Source organism: Scyliorhinus torazame, chromosome X (assembly GCF_047496885.1).
Source record: "Scyliorhinus torazame isolate Kashiwa2021f chromosome X, sScyTor2.1, whole genome shotgun sequence".
Lineage (NCBI taxonomy): Eukaryota > Metazoa > Chordata > Chondrichthyes > Carcharhiniformes > Scyliorhinidae > Scyliorhinus > Scyliorhinus torazame.
Window position 1 is genome coordinate 8588824 of NC_092738.1, and position 25435 is coordinate 8614258.

At 47.8% G+C, this 25435-nt stretch overlaps 1 protein-coding gene across 1 annotated transcript in view; it reads left to right on the forward strand.

Annotated features, from left to right (window-relative positions):
- The window catches only part of dazap2 (DAZ associated protein 2), a 103852-nt gene extending 88704 nt beyond the window's left edge, over window positions 1-15148 (forward strand). Inside the window, exons 3-4 of the mRNA XM_072493983.1 lie at window positions 3268-3507; window positions 12966-15148. Coding sequence (XP_072350084.1) covers window positions 3268-3507; window positions 12966-13094 — 369 coding nt within the window. The 3' untranslated portion in view covers window positions 13095-15148. The remainder of the gene's footprint in view (window positions 1-3267; window positions 3508-12965) is intronic.
- The last annotated feature ends 10287 nt before the right edge of the window (window positions 15149-25435 follow it).

Below are 25435 nucleotides of genomic sequence, written 5' to 3' on the forward strand. Positions count from 1 at the left end.
GCACGGCGCAAAGACCCTGTCAGAGTTGGCAGAACGCACGGCGCAAAGACCCTGTCAGAGTTGGCAGAACACACGGTGCAAAGACCCTGTCAGAGTTGGCGGAACGCACGGCGCAAAGACCCTGTCAGAGTTGGCGGAACGCACGGTGCAAAGACCCTGTCAGAGTTGGCAGAACGCACGGCGCAAAGACTCCGTCAGTGTTGGCGGAAGGCACGGTGCAAAGACCCTGTCAGTGTTGGCAGAACGCACAGCGCAAAGACCCTGTCAGAGTTGGCGGAGCGCACGGTGCAAAGACCCTGTCAGTGTTGGCAGAACGCACGGTGCAAAGACCCTGTCAGAGTTGGTGGAACGCACAGCGCAAAGACCCTGTCAGAGTTGGTGGAACGCACGGTGCAAAGACCCTGTCAGAGTTAGTGGAACGCACGGCGCATAGACCCCGTCAGAGTTGGTGGAACGCACAGCGCAAAGACCCCGTCAGAGTTGGTGGAACGCACAGCGCAAAGACCCTGTCAGAGTTGGCAGAACGCACGGCGCAAAGACACTGTCAGAGTTGGCAGAACACACGGTGCAAAGACCCTGTCAGAGTTGGCGGAACGCACGGTGCAAAGACCCTGTCAGAGTTGGCAGAACGCACGGCGCAAAGACCCTGTCAGAGTTGGCGGAACGCACGGTGCAAAGACCCTGTCAGAGTTGGCAGAACACACGGCGCAAAGACCCTGTCAGAGTTGGTGGAACGCACGGTGCAAAGACCCTGTCAGAGTTGGCAGAACACACGGCGCAAAGACCCTGTCAGAGTTGGCAGAACGCACGGCGCAAAGACCCTGTCAGAGTTGGCAGAACGCACGGCGCAAAGACCCTGTCAGAGTTGGCAGAACACACGGTGCAAAGACCCCGTCAGAGTTGGCGGAACGCACGGCGCAAAGACCCTGTCAGAGTTGGTGGAACGCACGGTGCAAAGACCCCGTCAGAGTTGGCGGAACGCACGGCGCAAAGACCCTGTCAGAGTTGGCAGAACACACGGTGCAAAGACCCCGTCAGAGTTGGCGGAACGCACGGCGCAAAGACCCTGTCAGAGTTGGTGGAACGCACGGTGCAAAGACCCTGTCAGAGTTGGTGGAACGCACGGTGCAAAGACCCTGTCAGAGTTGGTGGAACGCACGGCGCAAAGACCCTGTCAGAGTTGGTGGAACGTACGGCGCTAAGACCCTGTCAGAGTTGGCGGAACGCACGGCGCAAAGACCCTGTCAGAGTTGGCGGAACGCACGGTGCAATGACCCCGTCAGAGTTGGCGGAACGCACGGTGCAAAGACCCTGTCAGAGTTGGCGGAACGCACGGCGCAAAGACCCTGTCAGAGTTGGCGGAACGCACGGTGCAAAGACCCCGTCAGAGTTGGCAGAACGCACGGTGCAAAGACCCTGTCAGTGTTGGTGGAACGCACAGCGCAAAGACCCTGTCAGAGTTGGCAGAACGCACGGTGCAAAGACCCCGTCAGTGTTGGCGGAACGCACGGTGCAAAGACCCTGTCAGAGTTGGCAGAACGCACGGTGCAAAGACCCCGTCAGTGTTGGCGGAACGCACGGCGCAAAGACCCTGTCAGAGTTGGTGGAACGCACGGTGCAAAGACCCTGTCAGAGTTGGTGGAACGCACGGCGCAAAGACTCCGTCAGAGTTGGCAGAACGCACGGTGCAAAGACCCTGTCAGAGTTGGCAGAACACACGGCGCAAAGACCCCGTCAAGAGTTGGCGGAACGCACAGCGCAAAGACCCTGTCAGAGTTGGCGGAGCGCACGGCGCAAAGACCCTGTCAGAGTTGGCAGAACACACGGCGCAAAGACCACGTCAAGAGTTGGCGGAACGCACAGCGCAAAGACCCTGTCAGAGTTGGCAGAACACACGGCGCAAAGACCCTGTCAGTGTTGGCAGAACACACGGCGCAAAGACCCTGTCAGTGTTGGCAGAACACACGGCGCAAAGACCCTGTCAGAGTTGGCGGAACGCACAGCGCAAAAACCCTGTCAGTGTTGGTTGAACGCACGGCGCAAAGACCCTGTCAGAGTTGGCGGAACGCACGGCGCAAAGACCCTGTCAGAGTTGGCAGAACACACGGCGCAAAGATCCTGTCAGAGTTGGCGGAACGCACGGTGCAAAGACCCTGTCAGAGTTGGCGGAACGCACAGCGCAAAGACCCTGTCAGAGTTGGCAGAACACACGGCGCAAAGACCCTGTCAGAGTTGGCGGAACGCACAGCGCAAAGACCCTGTCAGAGTTGGCGGAACGCACGGCGCAAAGACCCTGTCAGAGTTGGCAGAACGCACGGTGCAAAGACCCTGTCAGAGTTGGTTGAACGCACGTCGCAAAGACCCTGTCAGAGTTGGCGGAACGCACGGTGCAAAGACCCTGTCAGAGTTGGCGGAACGCACGGTGCAAAGACCCTGTCAGAGTTGGCGGAACGCACGGTGCAAAGACCCTGTCAGAGTTGGCGGAACGCACGGTGCAAAGACCCCATCCCTGTCAGAGTTGGCGGAACGCACAGCGCAAAGACAGCAGTGCTAACCGCTGTGCCACCGTGCCGCCCAATCAATTCGAGCCTTATTTTGTCCCATCTCCATTCCATTACTGTGCTATTAAATAATAACTGCACCATTTGTTGTCCAGCCCCGTTTGCCCTTGAATTGAGTGTCTTGTTCGGACATTTCAGGGGGCAGTTAATCGTCAGCCTCGTTGCTGCGGGTCTGGAGTCATATGTCGGTCAGACCGGGTCAGGACGGCAGATTTCCCTCCCTGAAGGATATTAGTGAGCCAGATGAGTTTTTACAACAATCGATGCTAGTTTTATTGCCCCCAATACTGAGACTAGCTTTATAATTGGCTTTGATTAATGGAAATTAAATTCCACCAGCTGCATTTGAACCCATGTCCCTTTAGCTCAGGCCTCTGAATTCCGAGTTCAGTGACTAAAGGTGGAAAGCAGAATTCTCGGAGAATGAACAGGGAGAGGAGGAGCAAGAGTGCTGGAAACTGGGATCTGAAAGCAGTAAGTGCGAGACAGAGCCATCTGTATTTGGAAAAAGGGAAGTGAAGTTTTTAGCTGTGGACCCGAGACAGACCTGAAGTTTGAATTTGTTGCTTCTCTTTGCAACTGTTGACGGGCCTGCTGTGTGTTGCCAGGATCCACTCTTTTTATTTATAAGAGCCTCAAAACTGTAATTTACTCTGAACATTATAGACTTACTGTAAAATGATCATTGAATTTGTTTGCATCCTAGCCATCCCAACTTCAGCAACAGGCAAGATATGTCCAGGCTCCACTTAACATGGGTGCTGGCTATCCAGGTGCTTTCTATGTGCCAGTCACCACCCAAATGCAAATGGGTCCAACTGGGGCAGCCATGCCCATGAGGTACTATGCAGTGCCACATGTCTTCTCTCCATCTTCAACTGTGATTATGAACGGAGGCTATGATGCAGGTGCAAGGTTCGGTTCAGGAGCGACTGCTAATCTCCCAGTAAGTGTTCGGAATGTCTGTAAACGTATGCCACGCTATGTTTTGTACCCCTTGGGTTATTAAGTTTGAATTGAATGCATTGTGGGTTTTAGGAATTTGTAGTCTGAATATTGTGATGCTAAACCAAAGGCAGGAGAAAAACCCAATTGTAACACCTGAAATAGTTTTAATACTGTAATTCTAAACTACCGTTCCGGGAATGATACAGCATGAGGAATAATCACCAGCCCCCCCCTTGCTCCCTCAGTGATGGGGCGATACTGAACGGGAAACAGCCCGTTTCAAACCCCACTTCACCGCTGACCCCTGTACATCATCAAATGTTTATTCAGTCGCCTCTTAGAATTTTGTAACTTCTTCCATTTCTTTTGTCTCCTTGCGTTCGTTATTCCTGATGCGTCATCCTCACGCAGTGTTCACCTTCTTATTGACCGAGAGCTTATCTTCATATTGATCATTCTGCAATCATCTCACGCTCTCTTGAATGCCTTGATTGAAGCTGCCTCCACCAGGCAGCACATTCCAGACCCCCAACCACTCGCTGGGTGAAAAAGATTTTCCTCACATCATATTTGCTTCTTTTGAAAATCACTTTAACTCTGTGCCCTCTCGTTCTTGACCCTTTTGCAAGTGGGAAGTTTCCCCCTGTCTACTCTGTCCAGCCCCTTCATGATTTTGGACATCTCTATCAAATCTCCTCTTTTTAAAAAATAAATTTTGAGTACCCAATTCCTTTTTTCCAATTCAGGGGCAATTTAGCCTGGCCAATCCACCTACCCTGCCCTCAAAACACGGGGAGAATGTGCAAACTCCACATGGACAGTGACCCAGGGCCGGGATCGAACCTGGGACCTCGGCACCGTGAAGCTGTAGTGCTAACCACTGCGCCACCGTGCTGCCCTAATCAAATCTCCTCTTAGTCTCCTCTCCAAGGGGAACAGTCCCAAACTCTCCAATCTATCTTCATAACTGAAGTTGCTCATCCTGGAATCATTCTTGCGAACCTCTTCTGCACTCTCTCCAATGTGTTCACATCCTTCCCTGAGTGGGGCGTCACTTCTGCATTCGGGACCACCTTCACCCTCAAGACCTTCGACATGACGCCGGCAAACCCCAAGCTTGGGACATGCCCAAAACATGTGGACATGATTCGCGGGCCCTCCCGCACACCACCCTCCTGTGGACCACCTTAAACTGTATCAGGCTGAACCTGGCACACGACGAGGATGCATTAACTCTCCTCAGGGCCTCCTCCCACACCCCAGCCTCCACCTCCCTCCCCAACCCTTCCCCCCCCACCTACGCTTCACTACCCATATCAGGGCTCCCTCCCAATCCATCAACACCTTATTAATTTCCGACACCTTCTCCTCCCCTACCCCCATTGTTTGTAATATAATATATATTTTTAAAAATATGTATCAAAACAGGTTACAGCGAATAAACACCCCAGGAAACATAATTCCCATCAATCAACTACACAGTTTGTACAGATTCTTTCCCCTTTTCACCCCCCCCCCCCCCCCCCCCCCCCCCGCCCTGCGACGAACAGCTCCTCAAACACAGTCACAAACATCCCCCAGCTTTCCACAAACCCCCCTGCTGAGCCGCTTACCTCATACTTTATCTTCTCTAACTGCAGGAGGTCATACAGGTCACCCAACCAAGCCGCTACCCCCGGTGGCGATGCCGACCGCCACTCCAGTAAAATTCATCGCCGTGCAATCAGAGAGGCGAAGGCCACGACATCGGCCTTCCTCCTCTCCATGAGTTCCTGCTTCTCTGAAACCCCAAATATCGCCACCAAAGGGTCCGGGTCCACTCCCTCCTCCACTATCCTGGCTAAGACCGCGAGCACTCCCGCCCAGAATCTTCCCAATTTTTTTTTTCACAACCCCAAAACATGTGCGCGTGATTCGCTGGCCCTGCCCACACCTTGAGCAGGGTGTATCCCGGCAATCTGGGGAACCCCTTCCAGACCTTTTGCGCAAAGTCCCTAACCTGCAGATACCTGAACTCACTCCCCCTCGGCAGCTCTACCCTCTCCCTTAGCTCCTCCAGACTGGTGAACCCTTCCTCCAAATACAAATCCCTCACCTTGACCAGCCCCACTTCCCTCCACCTCCTGTATACACTATCCATCCCCCCCGGCTCAAACCCATGATTCTCGCACAGCGACGTTAGCACCGACATCCCTTCCACCCTAAAATGCCTCCTCAACTGATTCCATATCTTCACCGTGGACTGCACCACTGGGCTCCCGGAATACCTACTCGGAGCCATTGGCAATGCTGCCGTCGCCATAGCCCTCAAACTAGACCCCTTACAGGATTCCTCCTCCATCCTAACCCACTCTACCCCTTCTCCTTCCCACCATCGCCGCACCCTGTCCCCTTTCGCCGCCCAATAACAATGAAGCAAGTTGGGCAACGCCAACCCCCCCCCTCTGCCTCTGTAGCAGGGTCCTCCCCACCCTCGGCACCTTCCCCACCCTCGGCACCTTCCTCACCCTCGGCACCTTCCTCAGCCATACAAAGCCTGAAATTATCATGTCCAATTTCTGGAAAAAAAGGCCTTTGGTATGGAGATCGGGAGAGCCTGAAAGATACACAAGAACCTCGGCAGAATATTCATTTTCACCACTTGGACCCTCCCCGCCAGCGTTCAGTACAGTGTATACCACCTCTTAAGATCCTCCCTGGCCTCCTCCACCAGCTTTGTTAAGTTCCACTTCTGGAGCCCCGTCCATTCCCTCGCTGCCTGAATCCCCAAGTACCTAAACCTATCCCTCGTTACCGTAAATGGCATCCCCCCTAAATTAGCCCGTTGTGCCAACTCATTCACCGGGAATATCTCGCTTTTCCCTACATTCAGTTAGGTTGCTGTGCCAACTCATTCACCGGGAATATCTCGCTTTTCCCTACATTCAGTTAGGTTGCTGTGCCAACTCATTCACCGGGAATATCTCGCTTTTCCCTACATTCAGTTAGGTTGCTGTGCCAACTCATTCACCGGGAATATCTCGCTTTTCCCTACATTCAGTTAGGTTGCTGTGCCAACTCATTCACCGGGAATATCTCGCTTTTCCCTACATTCAGCTGCTTGTTTCCCGAGAACCCTCCATACCTCCCCAGCAGGCCCATAATCTATCCCATACTCTCCAGCGGATCCGAAACATACAGCAACAGGTCATCAGCATCGAGCGACACCCGATGCTCCCTCTGTCCCCTCATAATCCCCCGCCACTCCGCCGACCCTCTAAGAGCCATCGTCAACGGCTCTCTGGCCAACGCAAACAGTCACGGCGACAGCGGGCACCCCTTCCTCTGTGTAAGTGAAAGCTCCGCGAACCCATACCATTCGTCCTCACCCTCGCCCTTGGTGCCACATACAGCGACCGCCCCCGTGCCACAAATCTCGGCCCAAACCCAAGCCTTCCCAAAACCTCAAACAAGTACTGCCACTCCACCCGATCAAATGCCTTCTCCGCATCCATGGATACCACCACCTCTGGTACCAGAGCCCCCGACGGATTCATCGCCACATTCAACAGCCGTCTTATATTACTCGCGAGCTGCCTGCCCTTCACGAAGCCTGTTTGATCTTCTGCAACCACCTCGGGGACACCCTACCCCCGTTCCTGACACCACCTTGTCCTGTAGCCCCTGGGGTGGCAGGTGAGGAAAGGACGGTGCCTGCTTCTGGATAAAATCCCTCACCTGCAAATACCGGAACCCATTCTGCCTGGGCATCTGAAACTCCTGCTCCAAGCACGGAAAGCCGCCGTCGATGACCAAATCCCCAAACCACTCGATCCCCGCCCGCTGCCGCCCCCAAAACCCTCCATCCAGCCCCCACGGAACCAATCGGTGGTTGCCACATATTGGTGCCCAAACCCCTCCAGCCCCAGATGCTGCCACCTCTGTCCCCACACCCTCAGGGCTGCCACCACTACCGGGCTTGTGGAGTACCTGGCCGGTGAGAATGGCCGAGGCTGCCAACAGTGCCCGCAAACTCGTATCCCTGCATCGGCTGCCTCCACCCACTCCCACACCGACCCCTCTCCCACTACCCACTTCCTGACCATCGATATATTTGCCGCTCAGTAATGATTTATCAAGTTCGGCAGAGCCAGCCCCCCGCTTCAGAAACACCACCTTCACTTGCGAGGTTTACCTGCCCACACAAACCCTGAAATCATCGCATTCACCCTCCTGAAAAAGCCATGGGAATTAAAATCGGGAGGCCCTGAAACACGAACAAGAACCTCGGGAGGACCGTCATCTTCACCGTCCGAACCCACCCCGCCATGACAGCGGCAGCATGTGAGTTCTCCCAGTGAGCCAGAGAAGACACAGCCAGAGTGAGACAGAACCAAGAGTGGGTTTGGGAATTTGAATCTAGGTGGGAATTGAATCAAATCAGTAAGGTACAGTGACTGAGGGGAGCTCAGTGAATAGGACCAGGAATACTAAAAGGAATAAAACGGGAAGTGAAAACATTAATGGTAAGCGACGCGGCAGGTTGTTACAGGAAGATATGGGTTCAACGACAAGGAAAATTAGGAGAAAGGTTAAGAGGAAATATAACTTGGGAGAGGTTACTGATCGAGGTGTTAAGATTCAGAACAGAGGTAAAAAAGCCAACATAAGTGTACTTTAACCTGAATGCTCGTAGTATTTGGAATAAGGTAAATGAGTTAATGGCGCAAATCATCGTGAATGACTATGATTTAGTGGCCATTACTGAAACATGGTTAAAGGATGGTCACGACTGGGAGTTCAATATCTGAGGGTATCAAACTATTCGGAAGGACAGAGTGGATGGTAAGGGAGGTGGTGTAGCTCTGTTATTTAAGGATGACATCCGGGCAACAGTAAGGGATGACATCGGTGCTATGGAGAATAAGGTTGAATCCATTTGGGTGGAAATCAGGAATAGTAAGGTGAAAAAGTCACTGATAGGAGTAATCTATAGGCCACCAAATAGTAACATTATGGTGGGGCAGGCAATAAACAAAGAAATAACTGATGCATGTAGAAATGGTACAGCAGTTATCATGGGGGATTTTAATCTACATGTCGATTGGTTTAACCAGGTCGGTCAAGGCAGCCTTGAGGAGGTGTTTATAGAATGTATCCGCGATAATTTCCTTGAACAGTATGTAATGGAACCTACGAGGGAACAAGCGGTCCTAGATCTGGTCCTGTGTAATGAGACAGGATTGATTCAGGATCTCATAGTTAGGGATCCTCTCGGAAGGAGCGATCACAATATGGTGGAATTTAAAATACAGATGGAGGGTGAGAAGGTAAAATCAAACACTAGTGTTTTGTGCTTAAACAAAGGAGATTACAATGGGATGAGAGAAGAACTAGCTAAGGTAGACTGGGAGCAAAGACTTTATGGTGAAACAGTTGAGGAACAGTGGAGAACCTTCCAAGCGATTTTTCACAGTGTTCAGCAAAGGTTTATACCAACAAAAAGGAAGCACGGTAGAAAAAGGGAAAATGGACTGTGGATATCTAAGGAAATAAGGGAGAGTATCAAATAGAAGGAAAATGCATATATACAAAGTGGCAAAGATTAGTGGGAGACTGGAAGACTGGGAAATCTTTAGGGGGCAACAGAAAGCTACTAAAAAAGCTACAAAGAAGAGTAAGATAGATTATGAGAGTAAACTTGCTCAGAATATAAAAACAGATAGTAAAAGTTTCTACAAATATATAAAACAAAAAAAGAGTGGCTAAGGTAAATATTGGTCCTTTCGAGGATGAGAAGGGAGATTTAATAATGGGAGATGAGGAAATGGCTGAGGAACTGAACAGGTTTTTTTGGGTCGGTCTTCACAGTGGAAGACACAAATAACATGCCAGTGACTGATGGAAATGAGGCTATGACAGGTGAGGACCTTGAGAGGATTGTTATCACCAAGGAGGTAGTGATGGGCAAGCTAATGGGGCTAAGTGTAGACAAGTCTCCTGGCCCTGATGGAATGCATCCCAAAGTGCTAAAAGAGGTGGCTAGGGAAATTGCAAATGCACTAGTGATAATTTACCAAAATTCACTAGACTCTGGGGTGGTCCCTGCGGATTGGAAATTAGCAAACGTGACACCACTGTTTAAAAAAGGAGGTAGGCAGAAAGCGGGTAATTATAGGCCAGTGAGCTTAACTTCGGTAGTAGGGAAGATGCTGGAATCTATCATCAAGGAAGAAATAGCGAGGCATCTGGATGGAAATTGTCCCATTGGGCAGACGCAGCATGGGTTCATAAAGGGCAGGTCATGCCGAACTAATTTAGTGGAATCTCTGAGAAAAGAACCTACCTCTGACATCTGTCCTATATCTATCACCCCTCAATTTAAAGCTATGTCCCCTCATGCTAGACATTACCATCCAAAGAAAAAGGCTCTCACTGTCCACCCTATCTAATCCTCTGATCATCTTGTATGCCTCAATTAAGTCACCTCTTAACCTTCTTCTCTCTAACAAAAACAGCCTCAAGCCCCTCAGCCTTCCCTCATAAGATCTTCCCTCCATACCAGGCAACATTCTGGTAAATCTCCTCTGCACCCTTTCCAATGCTTCCACATCCTTCCTATAATGCGGCGACCAGAATTGCACGCAATACTCCAAATGCGGCCGCACCAGAGTTTTGTACAGCTGCAACATGACCTCATGGCTCTGAAACTCAATCCCTCTACCAATAAAAGCTAACACACCGTACGCCTTCTTAACAACCCTCTCAACCTGGGTGGCAACTTTCAGGGATCTATGTACATGGACACCGAGATCTCTCTGCTCATCCACACTACCAAGTATCTTACCATTAGCCCAGTACTGTGTCTCCCTGTTATTCCTTCCAAAATGAATCACCTCACACTTTCCTGCATTAAACTCCATTTGCCACCTCTCAGCCCAGCGCTGCAGCTTATCTATGTCCCTCTGTAACTTGTAACATCCTTACGCACTGTCTACAGCTCCACCGACTTTAGTGTCATCTGCAAATTTACTCACCCATCAATCTACGCCCTCTTCCAGGTCATTTATAAAAATGACAAACAGCAGTGGCCCCAAAACAGATCCTTGTGGTACACCACTAGTAACTGGACTCCAGTCTGAACATTTCCCATCAACCACCACCCTTTGCCTTCTTCCAGCTAGCCAATTTCTGATCCAAACTGCTAAATCACCCTGAATCCCATGCCTCCGTATTTTCTGCAGTAGCCTACCGTGGGGAACCTTATCAAACGCTTTACTGAAATCCATATACACCACATCAACTGCTTTACCCTCATCCACCTGTTTGGTCACCTTCTCAAAGAACTCAATCAGGTTTGTGAGGCACGACCTACCCTTCACAAAACCGTGTTGACTGTCTAATCAAATTATTCCTTTCCAGATGATTATACATCCTATCTCTTATAAACTTTTCCAAGACTTTGCCCACAACAGAAGTAAGGCTCACTGGTCTATGGTTACCGGGGATGTCTCTACTCCACTTCTTGAACAAGGGGACAACATTTGCTATCCTCCAGTCTTCTGGCACTATTCCTGTAGACAAAGATGACTTAAAGATCAAAGCCAAAGGCTCAGCAATCACCTCCCTAGCTTCCCAGAGAATCCTAGGATAAATCCCATCCGGCCCAGGGGACTTATCTATTTTCACACTTTCCAGAATTGCTAACACCTCCTCCTTATGAACCTCAAGCCCTTCTAGTCTCGTAGCCTGAATCTCAGTATTCTCCTCGACAACATTGTCTTTTTCCTGTGTGAATACTGACAAAAAATATTCATTTAGCACCTCTCCTATCTCCTCTGACTCGACATACAACTTCCCACTGCTGTCCTTGACTGGCCCTACTCTTACCCTTGTCATTCTTTTATTCCTGGCATATCTATAGAAAACTTTAGGGTTATCCTTGATCCTACCTGCCAAAGACTTCTCATGTCCCCTCCTGGCTCTTCTTAGCTCTCTCTTTAGGTCCTTCCGAGCTAACTTGTAACTCTCGAGCGCCCTTACTGAACCTTCATGTCTCATCTTTACAGCAGCCTCCTTCTTCCTCTTGACAAGTGTTTCGACTGCTTTAGTAAACCACGGTTCCCTCGCTCGACCACTTCCTCCCTGCCTGACAGGTACATACTTATCAAGGACATGCAGTAGCTGTTCCTTGAACAAGCTCCACATTTCCATTGTGCCCATCCCCTGCAGTTTTCCTCTCCATCTGATGCATCCTAAGTCTTGCCTTATCGCATCATAATTGCCTTTCCCCCATATATAGCTCTTGCCCTGCGGTATATACCTGTCCCTTTCCATCACTAGGAATACCCAGGAATATTTAACACCCTGAGCGGGATTCTCCGAGCCCCGCGCCGGGCCGGAGAATCGCCGCAACCGCGCCCCGGCGCCGGCACGCGACTCTCTGCAGAGCGGCCTCGCCCGTTTCGCGCCGTCGTGAAACGCAACGGCGTTCACAATGGCGCGGACAACTCTGCCTCCATTTTGGAGAATCCCGCCCCCTGTCCTGCCCTTCCTCCAGCCACATCTGTGCTGTAGTCATATTTCCTCATCACAATCTGCACCTGTAACTCCCCAATCGTATTTACGAGACTCCGTGCATTCACATACATTCTCAGTAACTCTGATTTAGATGCCATTACTTTCTCCCTGACTCCGGCTCCACCCATTAACACCAGTATAGAATAGTAGGTTATCTATCTCTCCCAGTATTTTGTGCACTCTTGTATTCCTCTCTATTATTCTCTTATCAAATATCTTTAATTTCATTCCCAACCACTTTATTCCAACATAAAACCCCCAATTACTTGAATGCCAAATTCTTTTGATTCAGTTGCTTTATTGGCCATGAACTCCCCCTTCATACAGGTCTACAATCATAGAATTTACAGTGCAGAACAAGGCCATTCAGCCCATCGAGTCTGCACCAACCCACTTAAGCCCACACCTCCACCCTATCCCCGTAACCCAACGGAACATTTTTTTGGACACGAAGGACAATTTATCACGGCCAATCCATCTAACCTGCACATCTTTGGACTTTGGAAGGAAACCGGAGCACCCGGAGGAAACCCACGCAGACAAGGGGAGAACGTGCAAACTCCGCACAGACAGTCACCCAAGGCTGGAATTGAACCCGGGTCCCTGGCGCTGTGAAGCAGCAGTGCTAACCCCTGCACCACCATGCCACCCCATGTGGAATGGAAGGCAGGCTGCACTTTACAAAACTAAACACTTGGCTTGCGATCCCACGACGAGAGCTTTTTTCCCATCCCAATTCTTCATCACCCCGATGATGTGTCCATTAGAACTCGGGACTAGTCTGGGTGTCAATATTTTGAAGAGGAGGAATTTGGAGGGAAAACTGAAATATGCTGGTAAAGCTGAAAGATGTGCTTGACTCCTAAAAACAATTCTTATTTTTCTCCTCTGATTTAGCCTCCTCCACCTGGTTGCCCTCCCAATGCAGCCCAAATTGCAGCCATGCAGGGCAGTAACGTCGTAATGACACAGAGAAAGGGCGACTGGTTTACTGGTGGCTCAGATGGTGGTTTCACAATCTGGTAATCAGATGAAAGCTTGAACGAGACCTCTATTGGAAGGAACCATTCACCTTATAGTTTGTTTAGACAAATAATGGATTTATCTTGGTAATTAAGCCTCTTTGCACCGTTTAAATCCCTTTTCTTCAAGTTTAAAATTGTAGCAGTAGGGGGAAATATAGAATTGTAACCGAGGGGGGGTGGGGGGGGGGCAGAAAGCTCATTAAACAAAACTGAGTCAATAAAAAAAATGTTTTGGTGTGTGCCTTTTTTTCATCACGATTAAGAGTAAAAATAAACTAACAATCAAAGTTGCAAATGTTAATTCCGAGGATTAATAATTCACATTTACGAACCAATTAACAAGTCGTCATTTGGTGGTGCAGAACTTGAGAACTGCTGAAAAAGAGACATTCCCTCAAAGCTTTTCTCCTTGCACTCATCAGCACAGCCTATGCAAGGTGCACCAACAATTGATCGTGCATGACAAGAAAGTGCTGATTGGTTGGCAAGTGGACTCTGGTAATGCCTTCCTTTTATCAGGCCATTAAGGAGTCCACACCTAGTAGTTCAAAGAAATTTAGTTTATTTACAGTAACTATAATGCAGATCACACGGTAGATCCAAACTGGGTCGGCCTTGCTGGTGCCAAACGGGCCAGCTTTATACACCAGACAACTAGACAGTGTTTAGAGGGTCCCCGCCCCCTCAATGGGGAAGCTGTAAGGTCCACGGGGAAATTAATTGTTCCCATCCCGTAAGATACATGCGGGCTCTAACACATCCAATCAGAGTCAACCTGCCTGGTTTGAATTTGAAGCAAAAGCTTGGCAGTTAACTGTTCTCTGCTGCCTTCTCCGACTCTGGTAGAGGCATTGCCACGGAGAATGCAGCAAAGAACAGTTAACTGCCAAGCTTTTCTTTCAAGTCCAAACCAGGCAGGTCGACTGAATCGTGAAGGTATTACCAGAGTCCACTTGCCAACCAATCAGCACTTCCTTGTCATGCATGATTAATTGTTGGTTCTCTTTACTGTTGGTTTATCTTGCGTAGCTGTCCTGATGAACAAGGAGAAAGGCTTCGAGAGAATGTCTCTTTTTCTTTCACCAATAACCAATTAACACCTTCAGATCACAGGCTGTTGTCTCTGACTCTTTTAATGACTGATTTGGCCTCTCCACAGATGTGCATGTATGTCTGCCACATAACGTCTGCACAAGTGAATTTGATCTGTATTGCTGTTTAAAATGGGAAATATATAAATCCATGCTTTTCATTTGTGTTAAAAATTTGGTGGATACTAATACAGTCCGCAAAGGGTTAATTGTGTCAATTTGGAGTCAATTTCTTGTTGCTTTTATAAAACTGAAACCTTAAACTGTCCTTTGCGCTTGTCCCCTTGTAAGGAGAGGAATTTGTTCCTTTTTCAATGTGGTTGTTTTCTGATGATCCTTTTTGCTCCTGATCTGTCCACAGCACACAACCGATTTTTAAATAAATTTCTAAACCACTGATTTGTTCATGGCCATGGCTGTAAGCTAAAAGACCTAAAGTGGCTAATTTCACACTGACTACTGCAAACTGAGGATAATTCTTTGCCTATCTCTTGATTCCGTCTGGAAATATTAACCTGCTTCTAACTTGAGGAGGACAGTGCTAGCCAATTATTTCCTAATTCCTGGAATGAATTGCTGATTTGTGTTTGCGATCTTAGAGTCAAAATGAAAATTCTGTTTAATTCTGAATGTTTAGCGACCAACTTGTAGATGGGAAAAGATGACCTTAGCAAACGGACCATAAGATCGATAATGGAGTCATTATTTGTTGGGTGATGTTACAATCCACCTTGCATTCATTTGATGCTTCATGTATCCTGGGAAACTAAGGTTAGATTTTTTTTTGGCAACATTGTCACACACTCCTAACCCTGGTTTACAAAAAGGCTGATTGTATCCAACTTTGTACTTGCAAATGCCAAATTTCCTGTTCGAGAAATGTGATTCTGAAGGATTAGATCATCGGTACCCACAATGTAAGCTGTATTTGAAACATTCATTAAAGATGCACAACTTTAACAAAGCATGGACTCTTGGTATTTAATAGCTCAACATAAACAAGACCAATTGGTTAAACTAGCCATGAATTTGGGCAGAAAAAATGCTATTTATTGACAATCAGCGCACAGTATCATCAGTTCAATGTTTTTTTAAAACATTTCTTTTGTAGTCTGTTTTATATATTCCTTCCACTTTCTGTCATAGCTTATCTATCAACATCCTGAATGATTTGACTGATTTGACTCTCTACCTGTGAATAAATACCAGGAAAGTGCGTCCCGTGACATTAGAGTTAGATCACTTAACTACATTTAAAACATAACTGTACAACAGGGAAACTTGCACAAATGTGCATTCCCAAAGAAATGGACACTATTACGGTGTATTAATAATAAAATAGACAAGAAGCTCTCTGAAAACACTGACACTCGCAAATTATGAACTGTTGCTTTCTATGTACCAAATAATTGTTCTAAACCTTTTGAAACCACAGGATGAGCAGGTCATTGTGAGAAGGCAGTCATAGAATCCTGAAAGTGCAGAAGGAAGTCATTCGGCCCATCGAGTCTGCACCAACTCTCTGAGAGAGTGCCCTAACCTAGATCCCTGTAACCCCACCTAACCTTTGGACACTAAGGGACAATTTAACACGGCCAATCCACCTAACCTGCACATCTTTGGACACTAAGGGGCAATTTAACACGGCCAATCCACCTAACCTGTACATCTTTGGACACTAAGGGGCAATTTAACATGTCCAATCCATCTAACCTGCACATCTTTGGACACTAAGGGACAATTTAACATGGCCAATCCACCTAACCTGTACATCTTTGGACACTAAGGGACAATTTATCATGGTCAATCCACCTAACCTGTACATCTTTGGACACTAAGAGACAATTTAACATGGCCAATCCACCTAACCTGTACATCTTTGGACACTAAGGGACAATTTAACATGGCCAATCCACCTAACCTGTACATCTTTGGACACTAAGAGACAATTTAACATGGCCAATCCACCTAACCTGCACATCTTTGGACACTAAGGGACAATTAAAATGGCCAATCCACCTAACCTGTACATCTTTGGACACTAAGGGACAATTTAACACGGCCAATCCACCTAACCTGTACATCTTTGGACACTAAGGGACAATTTAACACGGCCAATCCACCTAACCTGCACATCTTTGGACACTATGGGACAATTTAACACGGCCAATCCACCTAACCTGCACATCTTTGGACTGTGGAGGAAAGCCACGCAGACGTGGGGAGAACATGCTGACTTTGCAAGGTCACCCAAGGCTAGAATTGAACTTGGGTCCCTGATGCCATGAGGCAGCAGTGCTAATCGCTGTGCCATCTCACCCCAAATCAAGCTCGGCAGTGCGTGAAAGAAATGGCTTTTGTGGAATGGACTGCTGTTTACTCTGCAGCCATGGTTTGATTGGATTTGATTTATTGTCACGTGTACCAAGGTACAGTGAAAAGTATTGTTCTGTGTACAGTCCAGGCAGACCATTCCATACATGGAAGAAAACATAGGAGGACATATGGTCAATACACAATGTAAATACATAGACACAGACATTGGGTGAAGCATACAGAGTGTAGTACTACTCAGTAGAGAAGATGTATAGTGTAGGTTAGATGGCTTTTGTTTCGGTGCAACATCGTGGGCCGAAGGGCCTGTACTGCGCTGTATCGTTCTATGTTCTATGTGTGAAGCGATCAGTTCAGTCCATACAAGGGTCATTCAGCAGTCGGGTAACAGCGGGGAAGAAGCTGTTTTTGAATCTGTTCGTGCGAGTTCTCAGAGTTTTGGATCTCCTGCCCAATGGAAGAGGTTGGAAGAGAGAATACCCTCAGTGGGAGGGGTCTTGGATTATGCCGCAATGGATGGGAGGCAGGTTTGTGTGATGGACTGGGCTGTGTTCACGACTCTGAAGTTTTGGAAGGTTTTGGGCCGATAGTGGCGGATAAACCACACATAAACCCAGGGATATACTGCTCTGTCTGCTATGAATGCTGGCTAAAGAGCTTTTCATCCCACACAAGCCAGTAACTCCATGAGGCAACATCACATCTTATCACCACTATGTCAGTCAACTTCAGACATTAGCAGCTGCAGCCCCAGGAGGAGGGGCATTAATCTCTCTTCCCCCCCCCCCCCCCTTGCTATTTGGCTGGGGTTGGCTAGGCACTCTGATCATACAGCAATCACCTGTTCCTACAGGAGGAGGCCATTCGGCCCACCGAGCCTGCTCCGCCATTTGATTCAATCATGGTTGGTTGGACACTTCACCCACTCTCCCCGTAACTCTTTACATTTTTGTTAATCAGAAATCCATCAATCTCTGCTTCAAACACATTCACTGACTGAACTTCCACAGCCTCTGGGGGGGCGAGAATTCCAAACATTCACAACCCTCTGTGCAAAGAACTTTCTCCTCATCTCGGTCCAAAGTGGCTTCTCCCTTATTTTAAAACTGTCGCCTGATTCTAGACTCCCAACCTAGAGTCGGTTGGGAGTCTCCCGCATCTACTCTGTCCATTCCTTTAGGTATTTTACAGGTTTCAATGAGATCACCTCTCATTCTTCGAAACTGGAGAATACAAGGCAAGTTTGCCCCAATCTCTCTCCATTGGACAGTCCCGCCATCCTTCGAACTGGTCTGGTAAACCTTTGTTTCATTCCCTCTGTGGCAATAATATCCTTTTTCAGGTAAAGGGACCAAAACTGCCCAGAGTGCTCCAGGTGCGGTCTAACCCAACTCCTATAGAATTGAGGCAAGACCTTGCTACTCCTGTACTCAAACCCTCTTGTGATTAAGGTGAAGATTCCATTTAGCTTCCTGATAACTTGCTGCACCTGTATGTTCGCCTTCAGTGACTTATGGCCAAGGGCACCCGGGTCCCTTTGCACTTCTACACTTTCTAATTTCTTACCATTTAGGAAATATTCCTGTTCCTTCGACCAAAGTGGATGACCTCACGTTATTCCACATTATTTTCCATATTCTTGCCCACTCACTGGACTGGATTCTCTGTCAGCGGGATCCTCCGTCAGGGGGATCCTCCGGTCCACCGGCAGTGCACCCACGCCCGCGGGGTTCCCGATGACATGGGGTGGCCACAATGGGAAACCCCATTGGCCGGCTGTGGGAACGGAGAATCCCGTCCAGTTTTCCTCAGCTTTAGGGCAGCACGGTAGCATTGTGGTTAGCACAATTGCTTCACAGCGCCAGGGTCCCAGGTTCGATTCCCCGCTGGGTCACTGTCTGTGCGGAGTCTGCACATCCTCCCCGTGTGTGCGTGGGTTTCCTCTGGGTGCTCCGGTTTCCTCCCACAGTCCAAAGATATGCAGGTTAGGTGGATTGATCATGGTAAATTGCCCTTCATGACCAAAAAAGGTTAACCCAGTAAGGGTTATGGGGGTAGGATGGAGGTGTGGGCTTGGATGGGGTGCTCTTTCCAAGGGCCAGTGCAGACTCAATGGGCTGAATGGCCTCCTTCAGCACTGTTAATTCTATGAAATATTTACCTTGTTACGAATGCTGTGCACATTCAGGTAGACACTGGTCCACGTGAGATACAAACTTGATGCTTTATTTTGTTTCACCTGCCTTTTAGTTCCATTACTACTTCCTGTTACCAACATTACTTCCCTCCAATTTGGGCCACTGGATAGAATTCACTTTTTTTAGTAAAGAATCTACCTTTTTAGTATATAACTAATTAAGGGAATAAATGGCCCAAAACTTAAAATGGCTTCTTGTAATATATTGTTAAAACACACCAGACAGTGAGAGAGGCTGTTTCCCATGAGAATAATCAAGTAGAAACCTAGACAGACAAACCAAGGATATATTTGCCCAAGTCAAAGATTTTGGGCAACACCCTCAAACGGTTTTCATAGCAACCGATAAGATTCATAAGAAAGGCATATTGCAAATCACCTCATGTTAAAATTTGATGGACAAATACATATGGAATTGAATTAACTTTGAAAGAACTTCAACCCAATCACAGCTAGAAAGGGGAGAGACATTAATGACAATAGTCATCTTTGCAGTGTACGTGCCGGTTTGAATAATTCATTCTAGAATCACTTATTTTAATCTCAAAATCTACTTCTCTGCCCTGTCGCTTTGAACAGCTATTTTGATTTTATTTTCAACGTTCTGTATTCGATTAGAAGAACCATTCGCACTTTGACTTGTATTGAGTTTAACTCAGGACTCTATTTGCTTGGACAAAACAATCTTTAAAGAGGCTCTGTATTGCAAGTGAAAAATACTGATCAAGAGATATCTCATTCAAACTGAATAAAAGCAATTTACTCCATACACGAAGCTGTTTCATAATCTGACGAGTGGTGTATATCGTGCGGCGACCTGAAAGATGCACAATCCAAAGCTCAGATCTAATAAATGGCGCTGTGAGCAGGGGATGAGGTCGTGTCCACCTTCAGGGGATCAAAAAATTGTCAAACTTATTGCCAATCCACCTAACCTCCACATCTTTGGACACTAAGGGACAATTTAACATGGCCAATCCACCCAACCTGCACATCTTTGGACACTAAGGGACAATTTAGCACGGCCAATCCACCTAACCTGCACATCTTTGGACACTAAGGGACAATTTAGCATGGTCAATCCACCTAACCTGTACATCTTTGGACACTAAGGGGCAATTTAACACGGCCAATCCACCTAACCTGCACACCTTTGGACACTAAGGGACAATTTATCATGGCCAATCCACCTAACCTGCACATCTTTGGACACTAAGGGACAATTTAACATGGCCAATCCTCCTAACCTGCACATCTTTGGACACTAAGGGACAATTTAACATGGTCAATCCACCCAACCTGCACATCTTTGGACACTAAGGGCAATTTATCATGGCTAAAATACCTAACCTGCCCATCTTTGGACTGTGGGAGGAAACCGGAGCACCCGGAGGAAACCCACACAGACACGGGGAGGAAGTGCAAACTCCACACAGACCCAAAGCCGGAATTGAACCCGGGGACACTTGACGCTGAGGCAGCAGTGCTACCACTGTTCTGCCGTGCTGCCAATCTTTGCGAATGGAAACCTGTAAATTACAGACACCTTGTGAGTCTGGTTTCAGCTGTTGTTTCTCATTTGAAAATGATCTCGGGCACCACTACGACCTCTGTGGGATCTCTCCGCTTCTACACACAAGTGCATACAGGAGATGATGGTTCTCGGCCTCCTGGTCATGTGTTCCTCGGCGACAGGAGGCAATGTGTCGTTCACTGGTGTGGGATTCTCTATTTCCGCTGCTGTCAATGGAGATTTCCCATTGAAGCTGCCCCATGCTGCCTGAAAATCCGCAGCGAACAGCCAGAGAATTCTGGCGCCAATTCAACAAAGAACAAAGAAATGTACAGCACAGGAACAGGCCCTTCGGCCCTCCAAGCCCGTGCTGACCATGCTGCCCGACTAAACTACAATCTTCTACACTTCCTGGGTCCGTATCCCTCTATTCCCATCCTATTCATGTATTTGTCAAGATGCCCCTTAAATGTCACTATCGTCTCTGCTTCCACCACCTCCTCCGGTAGTGAGTTCCAGGCACCCACTACCCTCTGCGTAAAAAACTTGCCTCGTACATCTACTCTAAACCTTGCCCCTCTCACCTTAAACCTATACCCCCTAGTAATTGACCCCGCTACCCCGGGGAAAAGCCTCTGACTATCCACTCTGTCTATGCCCCTCATAATTTTGTATACCTCTATCAGGTCGCCCCTCAACCTCCTTCGTTCCAGTGAGAACAAACCGAGTTTATTCAACCGCTCCTCATAGCTAATGCCCTCCATACCAGGCAACATTCTGGTAAATCTCTTCTGCACCCTCTCTAAAGCCTCCACATCCTTCTGGTAGTGTGGCGACCAGAATTGAACACTATACTCCAAGTGTGGCCTAACTAAGGTTTTATACAGCTGAAACATGACTTGCCAATTCTTATACTCAATGCCCCGGCCAATGAAGGCAAGAATGCCGTATGCCTTCTTGACTACCTTCTCCACCTGTGTTGCCCCTTTCAGTGACCTGTGGACCTGTACTCCTAGATCTCTTTGACTTTCAATACTCTTGAGGGTTCTACCATTCGCTGTATATTCCCTACCTGCATTAGACCTTCCAAAATGCATTACCTCACATTTGTCCGGATTAAACTCCATCTGCCATCTCTCCGCCCAAGTCTCCAAACAATCTAAATCCTGCTGTATCCTCTGACAGTCCTCATCGCTATCCGCAATTCCACCAACCTTTGTGTCGTCTGCAAACTTACTAATCAGACCAGTTACATTTTCCTCCAAATCATTTATATATACTACAAACAGCAAAGGTCCCAGCACTGATCCCTGTGGAACACCACTGGTCACAGCCCTCCAATTAGAAAAGCATCCTTCCATTGCTACTCTCTGCCTTCTATGACCTAGCCAGTTCTGTATCCACCTTGCCAGCTCACCCCTGATCCCATGTGACTTCACCTTTTGTACTAGTCTACCATGAGGGACCTTGTCAAAGGCCTTACTGAAGTCCATATAGACAACATCCACTGCCCTACCTGCATCAATCATCTTAGTGACCTTCTCAAAAAACTCTATCAAGTTAGTGAGACACGACCTCCCCTTCACAAAACCATGCTGCCTCTCACTATACGTCCATTTGCTTCCAAATGGGAGTAGATCCTGTCTCGAAGAATTCTCTCCAGTAATTTCCCTACCACTGAAGTAAGGCTCACTGGCCTGTAGTTCCCTGGATTATCCTTGCTACCCTTCTTAAACAGAGGAATAACATTGGCTATTCTCCAGTCCTCCGGGACATCACCTGAAGACAGTGAGGATCCAAAGATTTCTGTCAAGGCCTCAGCAATTTCCTCTCCAGCCTCCTTCAGTATTCTGGGGTAGATCCCATCAGGCCCTGGGGACTTATCTACCTTAATATTTTTTAAGACACCCAACACCTCGTCTTTTTGGATCTCAATGTGACCCAGGCTATCTACACACCCTTCTCCAGACTCAACATCTATCAATTTCTTCTCTTTGGTGAATACTGATGCAAAGTATTCATTTAGTACCTCGCCCATTTAGAATCATAGAATCATAGAAGTTTACAGCATGGAAACAGGCCCTTCGGCCCAACCAGTCCATGCCGCCCAGTTTTTTACCATTAAGCTAGTCCCAGTTGCCCGCACTTGGCCCATAACCCTCTATACCCATCTTACCCATGTAACCATCTAAATGCTTTTTGAAAGACACAATTGTACCCGCTTCTACTACTACCTCTGGCAGCCCATTCCAGACACTCACTACCCTCTGAGTGAAGAAATTGCCCCTCTGGGCCCTTCTGAATCTCTCCCCTCTCACCTTAAACCTATGCCCTCTAGTTTTAGACTCCCCTACCTTTTGGAAAAGATGTTGACTATCTACCTTATCTATGCCCCTCATTATTTTATAGACCTCTATAAGATCACCCCTAAGCCTCCTACGCTCCAGGGAAAAAAGTCCCAGTCTATCCAGCCTCTCCTTATAACTCAAACCATCAAGTCCCGGCAACATCCTAGTAAATCTTTTCTGCACTCTTTCTAGTTTAATAATATCCTTTCTATAATAGGGTGACCAGAACTGCACACAGTATTCCAAGTGTGGCCGTACCAATGTCTTGTACAACTTCAACAAGACGTCCCAACTCCTATATTCAATGTTCTGACCAATGAAACCAAGCATGCCGAATGCCTTCTTCACCACCCTGTCCACCTGCGACTCCACCTTCAAGGAGCTATGAACCTGTACTCCTAGATCTCTTTGTTCTATAACTCTCCCCAACGCCATACCATTAACTGAGTAGGTCCTGGCCTGATTCGATCTGCCAAAATGCATCACCTCACATTTATCTAAATTAAACTCCATCTGCCATTCGTCGGCCCACTGGCCTAATTGATCAAGATCCCGTTGCAATCCTAGATAACCTTCTTCACTATCCACTGTGCCACCAATCGTGGTGTCATCTGCAAACTTACTAACCATGCCTCCCAAATTCTCATCCAAATCATTAATATAAATCACAAATAACAGTGGACCCAGCACCGATCCCTGAGGCACACCACTGGTCACAGGCCTCCAGTTTGAAAAACAACCCTCTACAACCACCCTCTGCCTTCTGTCGTCCAGCCAATTTTGAATCCAATTGGCAACCTCACCCTGGATCCCGTGAGCTTTAACCTTCTGCAACAACCTACCATGCGGTACCTTGTCAAAGGCTTTGCTAAAGTCCATGTAGACAACGTCTACTGCACTGCCCTCATCTACCTTCTTGGTCACTCCCTCAAAAAACTCAATCAAATTTGTGAGACATGATTTTCCACGCACAAAGCCATGCTGACTGCCCCGAATCAGTCCTTGCCTCTCTAAATGCTTGTAGATCCTGTCTCTCAGAATACCTTCTAGCAACTTACCTACTACAGACGTTAGGCTCACCGGTCTGTAGTTCCCAGGCTTTTCCCTGCTGCCCTTCTTAAACAAGGGCACAACATTCGCCACTCTCCAATCTTCAGGCACCTCACCTGTGGCTGCCGATGATTCAAATATCTCGGTTAGGGGACCCGCAATTTCCTCCCTAGCCTCCCACAACATCCTGGGATACATTTCATCAGGTCCCGGGGATTTATCTACCTTGATGCGCTTTAAGACTTCCAGCACCTCCTCCTCTGTAATATGCACACTTCTCAAGACATCACTATTTATTTCCCTTAGTTTCCTAACATCCATGCCTTTCTCCACCGTGAATACCGATGAGAAATATTCATTCAGGATCTCACCCAACTCTTGTGGCTCTGCACATAGATGCCCTTGTTGATCCTTAAGAGGCCCTACTCTGTCCCTAGTTACTCTTTTCCCCTTTATGTATCTGTAGAATCTCTTTGGATTCTCCCTTGCATTATTTGCCAAAGCAATTTCATGTCCCCTTTTTGCCCTCCTGATTTCCCTCTTAACTCTATTTCGACAATCTCTATACTCTTCAAGGGATCTACTTGATCCCAGTTGCTTATGTACGTCATATGCCTCCTTCTTCTTTTTGACCAGAGTCTCAATATCTCGAGTCATCCAGGGTTCCCTACTTCTACCAGCCTTGCCCTTCACTCTAAAGGGAATGTGCTTACCCTGCACCCTGGTTAACACATTTTTAAAAGCCTCCCATTTACCAGCCGTCCCTTTGTCTGCCAATAGTCTCCCCCAATCTACCTCTGCAAGTTCCTGTCTGATACCATCAAAATTGGCCTTGCCCCAATTAAGAATTTTAACTCTTGGGCCAGACCTATCATTCTCCATAGCTATCTTAAAACTAATGGAATTATGGTCACTTGTCCCAAAGTGATCCCTCACTAGCACTTCTATCACTTGCCCTTCCTTATTTCCCAAGACGAGGTCAAGTTTTGCCCCCTCTCTAGTCGGTCCATCCACATACTGAATGAGAAATTCCTCCTGAATACACTCAACAAATTTCCCTCCATCCAAGCCCCTAATGCTATGGCTGTCCCAGTCAATGTTGGGAAAGTTAAAGTCCCCTACTACTACCACCCTATTATTCTTGCAGCTATCTGTAATCTCCTTACATATTTGCTCCTCAATTTCCCGCTGACTACAGTCCTACCAAGGTGATCTCTCCCTTCTTATTTTTCAGTTCCACCCATATAGACTCAGTGGGCGAACCCTCGGATATATCCCCTCTAAGTACTGCCGTGATGTTCTCCCTAATCAAAAACGCCACTCCCCCTCCTCTCTTACCTCCTGTTCTATCCTTTCTATAGCATCTGTACCCCGGAACATTGAGCTGCCAGTCCTGCCCCTCCCTTAGCCATGTTTCAGTCAGAGCTATAATATCCCAGTCCCATGTGCCCATCCATGCCCTGAGTTCATCCGCTTTGCCCGTCAGGCCCGTTGCATTGAAATAAATGCAGTTTAATGTAGACCTTCCTTGCTTTCTGCCCTGCTTTCTCTGGTCATGCTTTACACACTCTCCCTTCCTGCCTTTTGTTTCTGTCCCCACTGACTTCCTACATCGGTTCCCATCCCCCTGGCACATTAGTTTAAACCCTCCCCAACTGCACGAGCAAACACCCCCCCGAGAACATTGGTTCCGGTCCCACCCAGATGCAAACCGTCCGATTTGTACAGGTCCCACCTCCCCCAGAATCGGTCCCAATGTCCCAGGAATTTGAAACCCTCCCTCTTGCACCATCTCTCAAGCCACGTATT